This window comes from Salvelinus namaycush, chromosome 34, assembly GCF_016432855.1.
Source record: "Salvelinus namaycush isolate Seneca chromosome 34, SaNama_1.0, whole genome shotgun sequence".
Taxonomy (NCBI): domain Eukaryota; kingdom Metazoa; phylum Chordata; class Actinopteri; order Salmoniformes; family Salmonidae; genus Salvelinus; species Salvelinus namaycush.
The window spans coordinates 12,165,089-12,182,037 of record NC_052340.1 but is presented as its reverse complement, the minus strand read 5'-3'; the positions used below and the strand labels follow the sequence as shown (position 1 = coordinate 12,182,037).

Here is a 16,949-nt window from a genome sequence, read left to right as displayed (position 1 = left end):
AATCCATTCATTAAGCCCTAATCTATAGATTTCACATGACTGGGAATACAGATATGCATCTGGTCACAGATACCTTAAAAAAAAGAAGTAGGGGCGTGGATCAGAAAACCAGTCAGTATCTGGTTTGACCACCATTTGCCTCATGCAGCGTGACACATCTCCTTTGCATAGAGTTCATCAGGCTGTTGATTGTGGCTTGTGGAATGTTGTCCCACTACTCTTCAATGTCTGTGCTGGGTATTGGCAGGAATTGGAACACACCGTCATACACGTTGATCCAGAGCATCCCAAACATGCTCAATGGGTGACATGTCTGATGAGTATGCTTCCAGGAATTGTGTACCGATCCTTGCGACATTTGGCCGTGAATTATCATGCTGAAACCTGAGGCTATGGCGGCGAATAAATGGAACGACAATGGGCCTCAGGATCTCGTCACAGTATCTCTGTGCATTCAAATTGCCATCGATAAAATGCAATTGTGTTTGTTGTCTGTAGTTTATGCCTGTCCATACCATAATCTGTTGACAACGATGACATCAGCAAACCGCTCGACCACACAACGCCATACATGCTGTCTGCCATCTGCCCGGTACAGTTGAAATCGGGGTTCATCACATGAACACTTCTCCAGCGTGTCAGTGGCCATCGAAGGTGAGCGTTTACACACTGAAGTCGGTTACGACGCCAAACTGCAGTCAGGTTAAAACCCTGGTGAGAATGAAGAGCACGCTGATGAGCTTCCCTGAGACGGTGTCTGACAGAAATTCTTCTGTTGTTCAAACCCACAGTTTCATCAGCTGTCCGGGTGGCTAGTCTCAGACCTGATAATCTCTCTTTTTTTCTCTCTAATTTTGTGCACACTTTTTTACATCCCTGTTAGTGAGCATTTATCCTTTGCCAAGATGATATGCCACACCTATCAGGTGGATGGATTAAGACGCTGATTAAACAGCATGATCATTACGCAGGTGCACCTTGTGCTGGGGACAGTAAAAGGCCACTCTAAAATGTGAAGAAGCCGGATGTGTAGGTCCTGGGCTAGAGTGGTTACACATGGTCTGCAGTTGTGAGACCAGTTGGACATACTGCCAAATTCTCTAAAATGACGTTGGAAGCGGCTTATGGTAGAGAAATGAACATGAAAATCTCTGGCAACAGCTCTGGTGGACATTCCTGCAGTCAGCATGCCAATTGCACACTCCCTCAAAACTTGAGACATCTGTGGCATTGTGTTGTGTGACAAAACTGCACATTTTAGAGTGGCCTTTTACTGTCCCCAGCACAAGGTGTACCTGTGTAATGATCATGCTGTTTAATCAGCTTGATATGCCACACCTGTCAGGTGGATTAATTATCTTGGCAAGGGAGAAATGCTCACTAACAGGGATGTAACAAATGTGAGCACAAAATTTGAGAGAAATAAGATTTTTTGTGCATGGAATATTGTGCATATTGTAAAGTGTTTACTGAATGGAATATTTCTGGGATCTTTTATTACACCTCATGAAACACTTTACATGTTGTGTTTATATTTTTTCAGTATATCTAAAAACGAATACATATCTGGAACATTTTAGGTATAAACTCAAGACGTCTCTCAAACCTGTGTCAGAAAAACAACACATGACCTCACTGTTGTGGGCCACATTACTGCGCAAGTGCATTATTGCACGGGTAGTCTGACAGAACAGTGAATATGTTTGTTGGCTAGTGAAGAATTTGAAATCCTGTAAAATAAGTAATCAAAATAAGAAATAATTTAAGACATTTCGCCCATGTTTTATTTCTGTAAATTGAGCAGAGACTGATAACTCAATCGCGGAACTGTGGGGATAAAGGTAAACGTGCGGACGCCATTGTTTAACTACTTGATATCGAATCTAGTGTAGCTAGCTAGTTTTATAATGGATACAACGTTATCTTACTAGCTGTATCGTCTCTGGTTAATTTACTGAGTATGTCACTAGCGATAAAATGTCTAGCAACACTATAATTAGGAAGAAACATAGTCAGAGATAGTTAATACCCCGTTATTCACTAAAATGGCGAGCTTGGGTGTATCCATTACGCCGTTTCCGTTGCAAAACGATAAATCAGTTTGCTTTAAATGAAAGCAAACTGAACGAAACGGGGATGGACCTACCTGAATTTGTCCAATAGAAACTCTTGTTTTGCTCTGTTAGCTTCCGTTTGGTTCTTAAACGGTAAACGGTATCCGTAATGAATACACCCCTGGCTAGCTAGTTGTTTTCCTGCCTGCTACCCTTGTGCTAACGTTACGCCCCCGGTAGCTTGTATTTATAGCTAATGTTAGCTAGCTATGCTATTTATATTAGTAGCTAGTTAGCTTCATACTCTCAAGCACAGCTCAATTTTAACTAACTTTAGCTAATTAACTGGTTCATTTTGGGTGTTGACAGTTTCTCCCTCTTTCCTCAGGTGGGAAGATGTCAAATCACTCGTCTTCTCACAGCTCTTCACCTAACACTGATCGCAAGGTCTATGTTGGGGGCTTCGTCAACGGTGTTGCTAAGAGTGAGCTAGAGCGGGCGTTCAGTTACTATGGCCCTTTACGCAGCGTTTGGGTGGCCAGGCCCGCATGTTTCGCCTTTATGGAGTATGAGGATGCCCGTGACGCAGAGGAGGCAGTTAAAGGCATGGATGGAAAGTGAGTAACTTTATATTGACCTACACATTTAACAGCCCATAATGTTTTCACATCAGTTTATACATATTTTGGTTGAAGTGGTGTGTGTTCAGTTTTGGGATATTAATTGTTGTAATTCAGGCCATAATCTTGCAGATGTTGCCCAGTATTACATGTTTTCTTTCGTGCCCTATTATCACTATATTCTGCCCTCTCTCCCTACCTCAGGGTGCTGTGCGGCTCTCGGATCCATGTGGAGTTGTCCACTGGCATGTCACGGAAGACCAAACATGACCTCCCCAGCCGTCAACACTTTGACCCTCAAGACCGCTGCTACCAGTCTGGGGACAGGGGCCACTATGCCTACGACTGCTACGGTTTCAGCAAGAGGGGTGGAGGTCGTCGGAGCAGGTATTCTTCTTGCCCAATATCTGCCTCTGTTATACTGCCAGTAGCAGTCATAATTGTGCAAAGTTTTCCCTTTATGCAACATTGTTCTTATTACATCGCAGTATTACTAGGCTTGAGAAAAATGTCACTATGTTATTGAGAAACAATTAAGCACAGACAATATGCTGACCTGGTTGGATTCGTCTCAACTGCTGAGGGGCAATGCCGTCCTCTTTATATTTCACTACTGTGGTTATATATCCGAGCAGGGGTTCTTAAACTTTTTCAGCTCGAGACCCAAATGAGAAATTGACTGTCCTCCGATCCAATTTAAGTAGAAATAGTGTGTGATTATAGATGTCTTCTCATAACTGGCGACCCACCTTTCACAGAAAACCCCTGTATTAGAGACATCACAGCCTGTTTCTTGTATTCCAGATCACAGTCTCGTTCCAGGTCACGTGGCAGGTCACGTGGCAGCCGTTATCGATCACGTTCCCGCAGCAATGACCGGTATGTAAACATGGTTTTTGCTACTGTCATTCAAACCTCTCCCTGTGCTGATACTGATCTCTCTCCCACAACACAGCAGCAGGCACCGCTCCCCATCTTATCCCAAACATAGGAAGAGGTAATTGTCTACAGTTAATTTTGCATTTGCATTTTTCTTATTTTCATAGGAAGTATAGTCTACATTTCTATTCTGAGCAAACCTGTTGTTCCTGCAAATGTATTCATATGATTGTTTTCATTTAATTTATCTATTAGCTTCAAAACAGGTAATTTTCTTGAAACACTTAAAACACTTCTCACTTCCATATTAGGTCCGGCTCCCCTGTGTGGTCCAAGTCCAGGACATCTGTTAGGAGGTAAGCCACTTGTGTATTACAGTTGCACAATAATTTCCTCTTGAAAGCTGTCCTGTCTATGGATCCCATCTGAAGTTGGGGTGCCTGTGTTTTTGCTCCCATGTTTTTTTGTGTTGCAGTCGTTCTCGGTCAGGGTCCTGGGCCAGAGGGCGCTCGGCATCCCGCTCTCTCCAGATGCCGCTCTCCCAGCCATAAGAGGAATAGGTAAGCTCTCTGCCTCGTCAACCTATACCTTCACAGCTGCTCCTGTACTGTGTAAATGCCATGACTTAAAATGATTGGCTTTGTCTTGTAGCCCATATTGTACAATACTGCTAATTATACTGCATTTGGATGATTTGGAATATTGTTTTGCAAATGTGCTGGAAGCCCCCCCCCCCCCTCTTTTAATCATAAAATCACATTTTTCAGAGATGACACTCCACATTCACTCAGCTTAAGTTTAGGTATATTACTATCTGTTAGACAGGGCTAGGTGTGAACAGGTAAGTTGTGGGTAGCTGCCCCCTCAGACCAGCCTTCACCCGAAGTCTGCGGAGTGGACCTTCCAGAACGCACAGAGCGACAACTCATCAGAGAGATGGCTGCTGCTGGAGATGGGGGCCAGGGAGGGGGAGGGGAAAGAAATAGTCAGGGACTCTAACGCACGCCAAGTTAAAGTAAGGAACACTGCCCCACCCCCAAACCCCCCTCCCCCTTTTTATTTTCCAAATACCTGATTTTAATGTTCTTTTCTCTTGGAGGTCCCTCTCCTAGAATGACCAGGCCAGACCTTGATTAGCTTCAGAGAGTCGCACACAGAGCTGATGAGCCTGTACTCCGAGAAAGAGAGGCTGGTTTGGGTGACGGGCTGGGGGAGCGGGGCTCTTCTCTTTTCTCTTCTCCTTCAGATCCAGCCTCAATTTGATTAGCTTCAGAGGGCGAGAGAACCTCAAACTCAAAAGAGAAATCTGTCGTGATCAGACTCCAGTGACCAATCGCATCAGGCCTTTTTTTAAAGAGTGTGGGGAGTCGACTGACTGCACAAGCACTGACCAGGGTCATCCTTGCTGTGTTACCGTCCTCCCTGAGGGTGAAAAGAGCTGACCAGAAATCAGCTTGCACCACGCTGGTTAAAGAGGTTGTTCTGACGAGACACATCCATCCTACGCGCGTACACACAGTTGTTCCACCCACCCCTCTCCCTCCCAGAACCCACGCACTACAGTCTTGAACGCTGAGCCGGGTTCAGTCGACAAGTTAAGGCCCCCTTCCTACAGAGTCCGGCCTCTTGCTTAGCTTCTGAGAGGGTGAGAAAGGAGAGCTGACAAGAGATCAGACTTCAAGACCCGCCGAGTGTGTCTTCAAGTTCTAGAATCCGTCGCTACTCTGTACATGTTGTTTCTGCCACTGTCTCCAAAGGTAACGAAAACCCAAGAGTCAATGTCATTCATGATCAGAACGCAGACGTATAGTCTGATACTCCCTAACATGCTGTACACTAACATTCAACTATACAGAGCATGCACTGTCCAAATCCACAGGTGTGTGTGTGTCTGTCTGTGGGTGGGTATATGGGTGTTAAATATTATCTTTGGATACATTACATATTATCCTGGGTGTAGTGATAAGTGTAGGATTTTTTTTTAGGGGGAATGTAGATAACATGATGGTGCTTGTCCTGATACTGTATATTAGGTCAACCTATTTGAATGTTTGCACTGTTCCCTTGGGTTTTAAATAAGTGTCTGCACATAGGTGATAGTTTACCATATCGAGGTAGGATTCTAAAGACGTGTGCTTGCAAAAGGCAAGCTTATTTTATTTGGTCAGTGTTTGTTTAGGGTTTTGGGTGCAATTCGTAGTTCAGATCCTACCCTGGTCTTTTGTTTCATTGTGTGAAAATGCAAGGGATGGTTTTATCACCTCAAACCCCCTTTAAAACATCCCAGTCTCAACACCCAGCTCTTCCATTTCCTTGACCTCTGGAACTTTCACTTGTTGATTTAATTATGCAAAATTAGGCTACCCCTCCCCACATGTTATAATTAGTGGAAGTTGGCGCTATCCAATGTAGCTGTAATGTGTTGTATTTATAAAGTGTCCTGACCAAGGAAAACTGTTTGTAGTGGGACAGAGTGCATTATGGGCAGTGGTGGAAAAAGTACCCAATTGTCGTACTTGAGTAAAAGTAAAGAGACAATAGAAAATGACTCGGGATAGCCAGGGGCATGCTCCAACACTGACATAATTTACAAACGAAGCATGTGTTTAGTGAGTCTGCCAGATCAGAGGCAGTAGGGATGACCAGGGATGTTCTCTTGATACGTGTGTGTGAATTAGACCATTTTTCTGTCCTCCTAAGCACTCAAAATGTAATGAGTACTTTCTGGTGTCAGGTAAAATGCAGTAAAAAGTACATACTTTTATTTAGGAATGTAGTGAAGTGAAAGTTGTCAAAAATAAAAATAGTGAAGTACAGATACCACTTAAGTAAAAATACTACTTAAGTATTTTACACCACTGATTATGGGCCAGCAGGGTTGGAGCTGTGATTGGTTCTGAGATGGCTGCTGGGCTAGTTATTGAGTGGACATGCTGGGACAAGATGGGTGCCGGGTTGCCTGTTGATTGGACATGCTGTGTCTGCCCTGTACTTACACCCTTCGCTGTCTGTTTCAGTCGTTCCAGATCTCCAAGCCAGAAAAAGAGCCCCACCCCAGGCGAAGATTGATTTGAAGACTAAACTTGTCCCCATCCCCCTCCAACCAACTGGCTTTAGCCTTGCAGCTATTTGTTTTGTCTTTGTTCCCTGCATTGATTAGAATCTACCCCTACCTTTCTGATGCTGTATAATTACTCTACAGGATTAGCTTCATATCTAACCATGCATGCCTTACATGTCTCATTCCTAAAATGGCTTTTGTGTGTGTCAAAACAGTTCAAATAGCTAATTTCAGAAGTGGGATTTGTGAACCAGAACTTTGTATTTGTTATTATTTTTTATCTACTATATTCAGTGTGGCATTGCGTTAGAGCTGTAAAATACTTTAAATGTTGCTTTCCTTGGTTTATGACACGGGCAGATTTTGGAATAAATCGACACATTAATTCAGTGTTATTCTTTTGAAAATTGGGAACATCTACAGAATGTGTCTTACATGGAGATGTTTTATAGTGAAAAAGGAAATTAAATGGTATGTTTGCCATGAAAAATGGTTTGCAGTCAATAAGTTTTCATTTTCAAACTTATACCCCACCTAATGCGTCGTACATAAAAACAGCCCTTAGGTGTGGTATGTGTAATCTTGGCTCTTTTCAACCTTGCCGATTAAAGTCCATTCTCAAAAAGCTGTAACCACCTAGATCACTCGCCTGATTTGAAATTGTATTTATTGTAGAAATAAAGATTATCTTAACTTTATTTTTACAGATAACTGATCAATACAGTATTAGTGGTTTGAGCTCTGACTATAAGATATTCAGAAGCGCTTGTCTTTTGTGCATTTTAACTGGTCCTAAATTGGTGATGACGTTATTGACGTGCCTTTTGGGCCAATTGGAAACCGCAGCGGACTCCTCAAGGCGGGTCCATGTTCGTCTTTTTCAATCCTTTCCGGTCCATTTCATACTGTCACTGCTACCAACCTTATTAACTGGGACAACATGGCTATGGCAGGCCGTTATTACGAAGGCGGTAGGGCAACGAAAAGACTAAAAACCAACGACGGAATGACAACGGTAAATAATGAATGCTGATTTCTGTGATATAACAAAATGCATTTAAGCACATGCATTGAAATGTACTCTTTAAATAACAGTCTCACATACTCATGACGCGGCGTTTCAAAAATATATTGCACCCAGCAACGTTAGCTAGCTCGCTTTCCCTTGTTCCACGATGTTAAACTTTTTTTTTTTTTGTGAAATACCTTTCGGTCTGTTTTTATGTTTAGCTTAAATTGTCAGTGGAGTAAACTTTTCTCAATGTAGCTAACTGGCTAGCTAGTTCTGTATTTTCAACAATTGTCTAACGTTAACTGGCCTTTTTTTCGTTTGAATGGGAGGGTGCAATTCAGGCCACGCCACAAATCATACGGTAGCTAGCTAGTGGTAGCGTTATTGCTTTGTTCTAGCCTAGCGGTGTCGTTTTGCCAGGCAACGAACAGGAGTTGGTGTGTTAAATTGAAATAAACCTAGTTAGATGCATTATTGACTCGCTCTTTTATGTAGCCGGAAACTAGCTAGCGAGCTAATTAGTTTGCTACTTTACCTAGTCAATATTTTAACATTCTCAAAAATGCACCTTATCGGGGGCCATGTTCTCGTAATATTAGTGATAACAAAATGCATTTCCTTACTAATATTCCCAACAGTTTAAGATGAATAGTTACCCCTACTACATGACATTTCGTCTGGTAGTGTTAATCTTTCCCGCCAAGGTGAATAAAATCGGGTTTAGATTGGAAATAGAATGGATTGTAATTACACAATAATACCTGACCAAATTTAAACTCCATGGTGAAGTACGTTTGAACTCCATCAACGGAGTTTAGCAGAGAGCAGGCTTTGTGGAATTCAGCTCTGACTAAGTTAATTTAACAAGGATAGTCAGTTATGAACAAATTCTTATTCGATTCAACTCGGGCTCCCGAGTGGTGCAGCGGTCTAAGGCACTGCATCTCAGTGCTAGAGACGTCACTACAGACACCCTAGTTCGTGTCTGTCTAGTCCGGTGATTGGGAGGCCATAGGGCAGCGCACAATTGGCCCAGCGTCGTCTAGGTTTGGCCGGTGTAGGCATCATTGTAGATAAGAATTTGTTCTTAACTAGCTTGCCAAGTAAAATAAAATAAAAACTTTTACTAATGTGTTTAGCCTCTGTGGTTGCGTGCCTTTGTCGAAATCCATACGTAAAAAAAAAAAAAATTATAATCAGCCACCGGCTTTCGCTGAGAATGAATCCACACATGGACACAGTAGGTGGTTGTATTTGGTTAACGTTTATTGGAGCAGTATGGATTTCAGCATGCAACAGCACAGGACATGGGTATCAGGTAAGCCTTTTTATTTTTAAGTATTGACCTTGGATGAATCAATGTAGTCGGTGCTGAATTATGCAAAGCCTGGTCTCTACTCAACTCAATTTATTTTACCATGTAGTTGAGTTTAGTCAGCTAGCTACATACATCGGAGTCCTCATCTTATAACGCATTCTATGAGCTAAACAGGAAACATTTGTTTATTGCTTGAGTTAATTTTTTTATTGCGCCTTTATTTAACTAGGCAAGTCAGTTAATAAGAACTAATTCTTATTTACAATGTCGGACTCCTGCAGGGGCTGGGATATAAAATAAATAAACATAGGATAAAACACACATCACGACAAGACACCACAACACTACATAGAGACCTAAGAGGACAACACAGCATGGCAGCAACATGAACACAGCATGGTAGCAACACAACATGGCAGCAGCATAATACACGGTACAAACACTATTGGGCACAGTCAACAGCACAAAGGGCAAGAAGGCAGAGACAACAATGCATAACGAGACGCGGCCACAACTGTCAGTAAGTGTCCATGATTTGAGTCTTTGAATGAAGAGATGGAGATAATGGGCCCGTTCTTTTTTGCAGGAGGGCTATGATGATCCACATAAGACCCTTCCCTCTCCAGTTGTGCATGTGAGGGGCTTGGTGGATGGCATTACAGAGGCTGACCTTGTGGAGGCTCTGCAGGAGTTTGGAGCTATTAGGTGATGAATATGCATTTTTACATTTACATTTAAGTCATTTAGCAGACGCTCTTATCCAGAGCGACTTACAAGTTGGTGCATTCACCTTATGATATCCAGTGGAACAACCACTTTACAATAGTGCATCTAACTCTTTTAAGGGGGGGGGGGGGTTAGAAGGATTACTTTATCCTATCCTAGGTATTCCTTAAAGAGGTGGTGCACATTGCGTAACTGTCTGCTTTAAAAAATATCTTCATGTTTCTTCACGACAACGGGGAAATGGCTCAAGCAGAAGCAGACTGGTACCCGGGCTACTTCACTTACAATGCACACATTTCACGGTCGAAATTTTGCTCCACACAATGCAACCATTTATAGTTGGTGACTGTTAAATCAGTGATCGCTATCTTTACCTCAGCGGAGCTTCTGGGTTTGCAGGCTTGTGTTCTAACACAATTGATTCAGCTGAAGTTTCCGATGAGCAGCTAGAATCCGGTGGGTGGGAGCAGTGCTGAAACAAAAGCCAGCTCACCCAGAAGCACTCCAGGGGAGGCTAGGTCGCCTCTGGTCTGTAAGCAAAGCAAGTAAAGATACCGTGTCCTCTTGACTTGGTTATGTGTCCTTTATTAATATAACTGTTTTGTTTACAGCTATGTGGTGGTTATGCCCAAGAAGCGTCAAGCCCTGGTTGAGTACGAGGATCTGAATGGGTCGTGTACTGCTGTGACGTATGCCAATGACAACCAGATCTACATTTCCGGGCACCCAGCCTTTGTCAACTACTCCACCAGCCAGAAGATTTCCCGGCCGGGTGACCCGGACGATTCTAGAAGTGTCAACAATGTGCTACTTCTCACCATCATGAACCCAATCTACCCCGTTACCGCGGTAAAGTGCTGGCCACCTCTACCTAACCTGTTGATTCTGTTGTGCTGTGTACTTCAATATTATTTCTGATTCTGTGAATTTCTTGTCTACAGGATGTGCTCTACACGGTCTGCAATAACTGCGGCCCTGTCCAGAGGATTGTCATCTTCCGGAAGAATGGTGTTCAGGCCATGGTGGAATATCCTTTGCCGCAAATTTTTTGTTGTTGAAAATGACGTATTTTGTCAAACAGTTGCATGTTCTCGGGTAATCCTTGGTGAAACTAAAATGTCTGGAATTTTAAATTGGCTGTCTCTACATACCATGTCAGGCAACCTGCATTCTGGAACATGTCATTTGTTTGTAGCACATACTGTATGTAATGATTGATAGACTATTTACCTGATTTCTTTATAAAAATAAAAAAAATGTATTGGCACAAGGACTTGTAAACAAGGGCTTGAGCAATAAGCTCCGGAATTACCGGAACGTGTTATGGTGTCTGCGCGAGGTGCTGTTCTCAGAACTGTAGTCTGCATGTCCTTTCCTTGACTCCCAACACGTTTGATTCGGTGCAGAGTGCACAGAGGGCGAAGGCCTCCCTCAACGGGGCAGACATCTACTCTGGCTGCTGCACCCTGAAGATCGAATATGCCAAGGTAGAGGAACAAGCACATTCATAGAGCTTCTAGTGTTGCATGAAATGGACTTTGAAAAATGCTTTGATAGAATTAATTTGTATATTCTCCCACAGCCAATTCGTCTCAATGTGTTCAAGAATGACCAGGACACTTGGGACTACACCAACCCCAACCTGAGTGGTCAAGGTAACGCACACAGCCATCTGTGGTCCTTGCTGACACTACCAGCACCCTTACTGCCACTGTGGGGGAGGGAAGGGGGGTTGGATGGTAGACCTTCAGGGGTAATGCCACTGAGCACAGGAAGTGCTCCTTTAACCAGCTCAATTTCCAACTCTTTCAAATGGTCGCAGGGCTGGATTGGTATCTTTCTCACCAGCTGTAATATTGGTTTAGCAAATTACAGTTAACTCTTGTATTGGGCTCCATTTCAGTGGCATTATAACTGAAGTGCTGATGATACACCGTCCGTCACACAGCCAGACATGCTAGGGATGAAAGGAGCAGCTGAATGGTCAGATATTCTTCACTAGAGACTACAGTTATTGCTCAAGGCTTTTACTTGTACATCTATTTATGAAAAATACATTTTAAAAAGTGGCCTCCTTAACCCAGTGCTATCAGATCTAATGGTATGTGGGCACTAAGGGTACCAAATCAAGGTCCTGTGAGTTCTGGCATGCATCTTTTCTAGTTTGGCGATGACTGACTTGCAACCGAAGCGTGGCGAAGTAGTCGTTTTTTTGCTCATTCATTGTGAGGGAAGGAAGCATTCTAGAATGTTGCTTGTAAATCTCACCACTGAGCCATTCTTGTCTGAATATATCTGCTTGATGGCTTCTCAGCAGTGTCTGATACAGTGACGTTATGCCTGTGTAAAAAAAAATATACTTATACATACTGAGTGCTCTGTATTATTTTTGCCATGGCAACCAGTCTGATGCACTGCCCATGGATACATCAAGTTGTAAGACTAGACAGTCTGAGCATAGATACCCACTTGAGTCTCTTGTGAAGCTGGGTCTACTGTGACAGCCAATTGCTCCTTTCATTCCCAGTGCACTTGCCAATGTATAGATCTGTATGTCTATTCAGGCTACTTCAAGCATAGACCATACTGCAAAACAAAAGCCATTCTAGCTTCTCGTCGGAACACTTTGGAGCAACACATTTCCATATATGCATCGGAGACACATTGTTGCCATCAACACTACTCTCAGCACCACCTCAACCTCACCGCTCCTACGTCAATAAGGACACATCCACTTGCAACCGCATAGCTCCAAAGCCACGAAGACATCCCCTATACCTTTTCTATGGCATGACACATTTTCCATGGGGGGTTTGGTTGCTAGTACATTGGCACTAAGCTGTGCTTTCCACACCCTCCCAGTTTTGAGACCCCAGCAAGACATGCCTGACACATTGAACATGCCATCACCCAGATCTCACCTGCAAGTCATCACCTGATACACATCCACAGGAGACCCACCCTATAAAGACATCCAGAGACCCGTAGTGACGAGCATGCTCACACAAACACAAACCAGATGAACCATACTGATACAAACCAGTTGCTCAAGACTACACAGCCCTGTCCTGTTCTCTGTACCTGCCTGTCTTTGGTGGTGCAGGTGGTTTTGCTCTCTTGTGCCCTGCTCCTGGTGTTTAACATATCAAACACTACTCAAAACCCTCCACTCCTGTTGCCGCACTGACTCCATAGATGATTCGCACCGTCACTGTCAGGCTGTAGCCAGTCACATGGGAAGGAATACAACAGACAACTGATGAAGACACTACAAACATGAACAAGCATACGCACATTCAGACAGACCATATTTTTCTCCCCATATATGCATACCTCATGGAGTCAGGTGTTCCGTTTTGCCTCTTCTCTTTCCCCCCTCCTTTCCTCCCTCTACTGTTCTTGCAACATGCATCCCTGTCTAGTTTCTCCATCTTTTTCTGAATGCAGCTCTTTTGTGGAAATTTGACCTTTTTTAGTACCTGTGTAACACCTTCCATGTGACGCAGGTCTGGCAATTTGCGCCTAATGAGGACCCAGGTCTGAAATGTGCCAAATGGCTGCTTTGCGGCTTGCCATTGGCGTGTGTTCGATAAGACACTTGGAGAGTGGACCACCAACCACAATGGAAATTGCCACAAAAAAGGGGCAGAAATGCGACTATGGTGGAAATGTTCATCCAAAGGGGAGTGGAGTGAAAGGATGAAATGAACACGGAAAGAAGTAATGGACCCACTGCCAAATAACAGCCAGTGTCTCCAGCCTCAGTCTTTGTCCCCCAATATATCCATGCTGTAAGTAAACTGATCCCCAGTTTGTTACACAACACATGTTCCATTTCTTACACTCGGGGTGTCTTCAAAAATATATTGTGATATTGTCGTCCTTGAAGGTATTTTTGTTATTTTTCTGTCTTTATATGGTGTTCCACTCCCCCGTTCTCAGTGACACCATATTTCCCCTTGGAGGGGACTTGTAGTGCTTTCCCTGTGGGCATTTTGTCCTCTGTTGAATGACTTGTCTGAATAAAGCTGGTGTTTGGGTGGTTCTCCACTAAGGGGCTATATGTAGTATTTTAATTTTTTGAGACTTGTAGATAGAATTGAAATGTGACGTTTTCTTATTTGTATATCCTAGTTATGGTATGGAGGTACTGGACTGAATGTATTAAAATAGTTTAAATTGTAGAATGTTGAAATGGTCCAATTTTTCAAGTGCACCAGTGATGCTTTTCTGAATTTTTATCAACTATCCATGTGTGGGTGAATGTGTTCAATCTGGCCTGAATTTAATGTGTATGAGATGTGTACCTGTACAGATGCAGAAGCTGATGGCAATGGGAGCAATGCTGGAGGTGTGTTTGCAGACTTCTGTTGGATTCATTCTCACCCACCTCGTTCTCCCTTATACCATATGCTAAAACATTTAAAATGGAGGATTTATCTAGCATTCAGGATTGTTTACTTGTTAGCATTTGTTAATTCATTCTTAGCTGTAGTAATAACAGTTTGTTAATTTAACATTCATTTTGTCATAGAAACTTATCCAACCTTTGGCATCAAAATGCCATGACTGAAGCAGTAGATATACTATGGAGATGTGTTTTTGTTCAGTAGTTACGGTTCGTGTGCTTTCTCTAGATGTGGAGGTCTTGTGAACATCCACTACTGCGCTGCGTTGTCCTGTTTCTTTCCAAATGATCTATTGCTCTTCTTCCCCTCTTTTTCCTTCCTCTGCCTCCTGCCTTCATCACCTCAGAAGATGGGAGTGCCAACCCCAACAAGCGTGTGAGAGCGCCGGCTCTGCTGGGAGACCACCCTCCAGAGTACGGTAAGGCTTTAGGCCCAGGGAGGACGCACACGTGCTGGCCCTTTGTAGTGCTCTCCTCACACTAAATTCACCTGCAGGTGGCGGGTAAAAATGTATGACTAAAAATGGGTACCCCACAGTGGCAGCGAAGTGGTGTGGTACATTTTCTTAGCTCACCTGATAATGGAATGTGCCAACCTTTCATCAAAACCAAATGTTTTCGTCATGGTGAAGTTGACCACTTCTTTGGAATGTCTACCCTTTGTCCCTATCAAGCCGTGTTTCCGGTTTGAGTCTGTGGTCCCTTATGTTCCCAGCTGGCGGTTACCATGGATACGACGAAAGCGGCTATGGCCCCCCACCGCCCCCACACTACAGCGAGGGCCGTCGCATGGGTCCTCCCATGAGGGGACGAGGGGGGGCACACAGCTACGGCGGGGGACCTGGCTACGGCCCTCCCCCTCCACCCCCCGGCGAGTACAGTGCCCACGCAGACTCCCCTGTAGTCATGGTCTACGGTCTGGAGTCTGCCAAGATGAATGCAGACAAGGTGTTCAACGTTTTCTGTCTCTACGGCAACGTGGAGCGGGTAAGTGTGGAAGGAAAGGAGGCAAGCCATTGCAGTTATTTCAACAAGAGCCTGCTGGTATTGAGTGACTCCATATATCTGGTCCCCTACCTCAGGTGAAGTTTATGAAGAGTAAGCCAGGAGCAGCCATGGTGGAGATGGGAGACTGTTACGCTGTGGACCGAGCCATCACTCACCTCAACAACAATTTTCTGTTTGGACAGAAGCTCAACGTCTGGTAAGATGTATATCTGAAATGCCTGTTCATTCAGTGCCTTGTCATGTAAAGTTCGTGCTTAATCTTATTCGCTGCCTCTTGCCATAATAAGTGACTGTTCTGTGAGGCTTATACAAGTTCAGTCTAATGCTCTTTTCCCTTTACAGTGTGTCTAAGCAGCAGGCCATCATGCCCGGTCAGTCTTACGAGCTGGAGGACGGCAGCACCAGCTTTAAGGACTTCCACGGCTCCCGCAACAACCGCTTCACCTCCCCAGAACAGGCTGCCAAGAACCGCATTCAGCACCCCAGCAGCGTCCTGCACTTCTTCAACGCCCAGCCAGACTCGTCCGTAGAGATTTTCACTCAGGTGAGTCCCAAAGCATGCTGGTGAACCATTTTATGTAGGGAGCAGTGAAATAAAGACCCAATGTGCCTACTAAACAAATCATCAATTGACCGCTGTCTTGTTCTTTTCAGATCTGTGAAGATGTTGGCGTCAAAACCCCTGCAAACATCAAACTTTTCTCGGGAAAGAGTAAGTGTACATTTTAGATGTCATTTTGAAACCACATACTATTTGGTATGCATGACAGTGGTGCTAAACTGAGTTGGGCTGTCTTATTTAGGTGCAGGTCCAGGTGAGCGCAGCTCTTCGGGGCTGTTGGAGTGGGAGTCGATCAACGACGCCATGGAGGCCTTGTCCATGATAAACCACTACCAGATGAAGAACGCAAGTAAGTGTTTAAGCACTAGGCCTATGTATAAAAAGTAATTTCACTGTTTATTCAAATGGTGTAGGGTGGTGATTGCTGTTTTCTAATACCTTCTGTCTTCGTCTCTTCAGCTGGCCCGTACCCATACACCCTCAAGCTGTGCTTTTCTACCGCTCAGCATGCAACCTAAACAGCCACCACAATCATGGACAATGTTCCACATCAAACCATCGTCCCTACAGTCTTCAACCCTATTTTGACCATGTCTGTTTTAGGCAGTTAATGAGTTTGTCCGCAGTCATATCGGTTTGTCCTTATTTGATATTGAGCTCATAAGTGAGTTGTGTGAACTGGTAAAGTAGAGAATTGTTTTTATTCCGGATGGATGAAATACGGAAAAGCTTTTGTATAAGTATTGTTTTGCTTTTATTACTCCATGTGTTTAAAAAAAAATCTCTTTCTGCTCAGTACCATGCCTCTACAAGTCTGCATTTTGGAGGAAGGATAGTTTTATTTTGTTGGAAGAAATAAAAATCAATTTCAAGTAATGTATCTTTTGAGAGCCCTCAATAAAGGAACTTTATTCCAGGTTGCCAGTTAACAATTTGGTTATTCAACTATACTATTAACAACTATTGTAAGAATTTTAATGTTATCCTGTATTTGTTCAGTTAAATTATTTCGCTCATAATTGAATAGAACCGCGAATCTATCCTGCCCCATTGAACCCTTTTTAGCCTTCCTCCATCCCGTAACTCAAGTGTTACGCCAGCTAGATTAATGGAACCGATATTAAGATTGTTGCATTTACAGCATGAGTTCTTTGTTCACAGTAATAATGCACACTATTGTCTGCTTTTCTGTATATTTTTGCATTAGGCTAGCTTTGAAAAACAATACTTTTTTTACTTGACAGCCAGTTAGCTGCCGTACTACAACTGGCAAATCACGTTAGACCGACTGCGCCTTTCAT

At 43.5% G+C, this 16,949-nt stretch overlaps 2 protein-coding genes across 6 annotated transcripts; both read left to right on the top strand.

Annotated features, from left to right (window-relative positions):
• Window positions 1-1,637: 1,637 nt before the first annotated feature.
• On the top strand, window positions 1,638-7,253 carry LOC120028674 (serine/arginine-rich splicing factor 7-like). Of its 3 annotated transcripts, XR_005473503.1 has the most exons (9): window positions 1,638-1,841; window positions 2,443-2,671; window positions 2,879-3,061; window positions 3,479-3,553; window positions 3,630-3,671; window positions 3,865-3,909; window positions 4,029-4,113; window positions 4,653-5,310; window positions 6,571-7,253. XR_005473503.1 is itself a non-coding variant. In XM_038973887.1 (8 exons), exons 2-7 carry the CDS (start codon window positions 2,451-2,453, stop codon window positions 4,102-4,104), a joined length of 639 nt encoding a protein of 212 aa, XP_038829815.1. In that variant the 5' UTR covers window positions 1,638-1,841; window positions 2,443-2,450; the 3' UTR covers window positions 4,105-4,113; window positions 6,571-7,253. The 3 variants fall into 3 exon arrangements, 2 of the variants coding, with proteins under 2 accessions (XP_038829815.1, XP_038829814.1); XM_038973887.1 differs by lacking the exon at window positions 4,653-5,310 and having other exon boundaries at window positions 3,633-3,671; XM_038973886.1 differs by lacking the exon at window positions 4,653-5,310 and having other exon boundaries at window positions 1,639-1,841.
• Window positions 7,254-7,517: 264 nt separating this feature from the next.
• LOC120028565 (heterogeneous nuclear ribonucleoprotein L-like) lies at window positions 7,518-16,565 on the top strand. 3 transcript variants are annotated; one of them, XM_038973757.1, is made up of 14 exons: window positions 7,518-7,629; window positions 9,531-9,649; window positions 10,282-10,519; window positions 10,612-10,697; window positions 11,061-11,157; window positions 11,253-11,325; window positions 13,986-14,021; window positions 14,426-14,497; window positions 14,794-15,065; window positions 15,161-15,282; window positions 15,429-15,630; window positions 15,741-15,798; window positions 15,890-15,997; window positions 16,108-16,565. In XM_038973757.1, the coding sequence occupies exons 1-14, from the start codon at window positions 7,555-7,557 to the stop codon at window positions 16,164-16,166; spliced, it is 1,617 nt and encodes a 538-aa protein (XP_038829685.1). In that variant the 5' UTR covers window positions 7,518-7,554; the 3' UTR covers window positions 16,167-16,565. The 3 variants fall into 3 exon arrangements, with proteins under 3 accessions (XP_038829685.1, XP_038829686.1, XP_038829687.1); XM_038973758.1 differs by lacking the exon at window positions 13,986-14,021; XM_038973759.1 differs by lacking the exons at window positions 13,986-14,021; window positions 14,426-14,497.
• Window positions 16,566-16,949: the final 384 nt, after the last annotated feature.

Coding starts and splice junctions, on each gene's coding strand:
- LOC120028674 (XM_038973886.1), top strand. CDS start 2,451: ATGTCAAATCACTCGTCTTCTCACAGCTCTTCACCTAACACTGATCGC. Junction 3,554..3,629: donor CGTTCCCGCAGCAATGACCG/GTATGTAAACAT, acceptor CCCACAACACAG/CAGCAGGCACCGCTCCCCAT. Junction 3,910..4,028: donor TCCAGGACATCTGTTAGGAG/GTAAGCCACTTG, acceptor TTTGTGTTGCAG/TCGTTCTCGGTCAGGGTCCT.
- LOC120028565 (XM_038973757.1), top strand. CDS start 7,555: ATGGCTATGGCAGGCCGTTATTACGAAGGCGGTAGGGCAACGAAAAGA. Junction 7,630..9,530: donor CCAACGACGGAATGACAACG/GTAAATAATGAA, acceptor TCTTTTTTGCAG/GAGGGCTATGATGATCCACA. Junction 15,998..16,107: donor CTACCAGATGAAGAACGCAA/GTAAGTGTTTAA, acceptor TCGTCTCTTCAG/CTGGCCCGTACCCATACACC.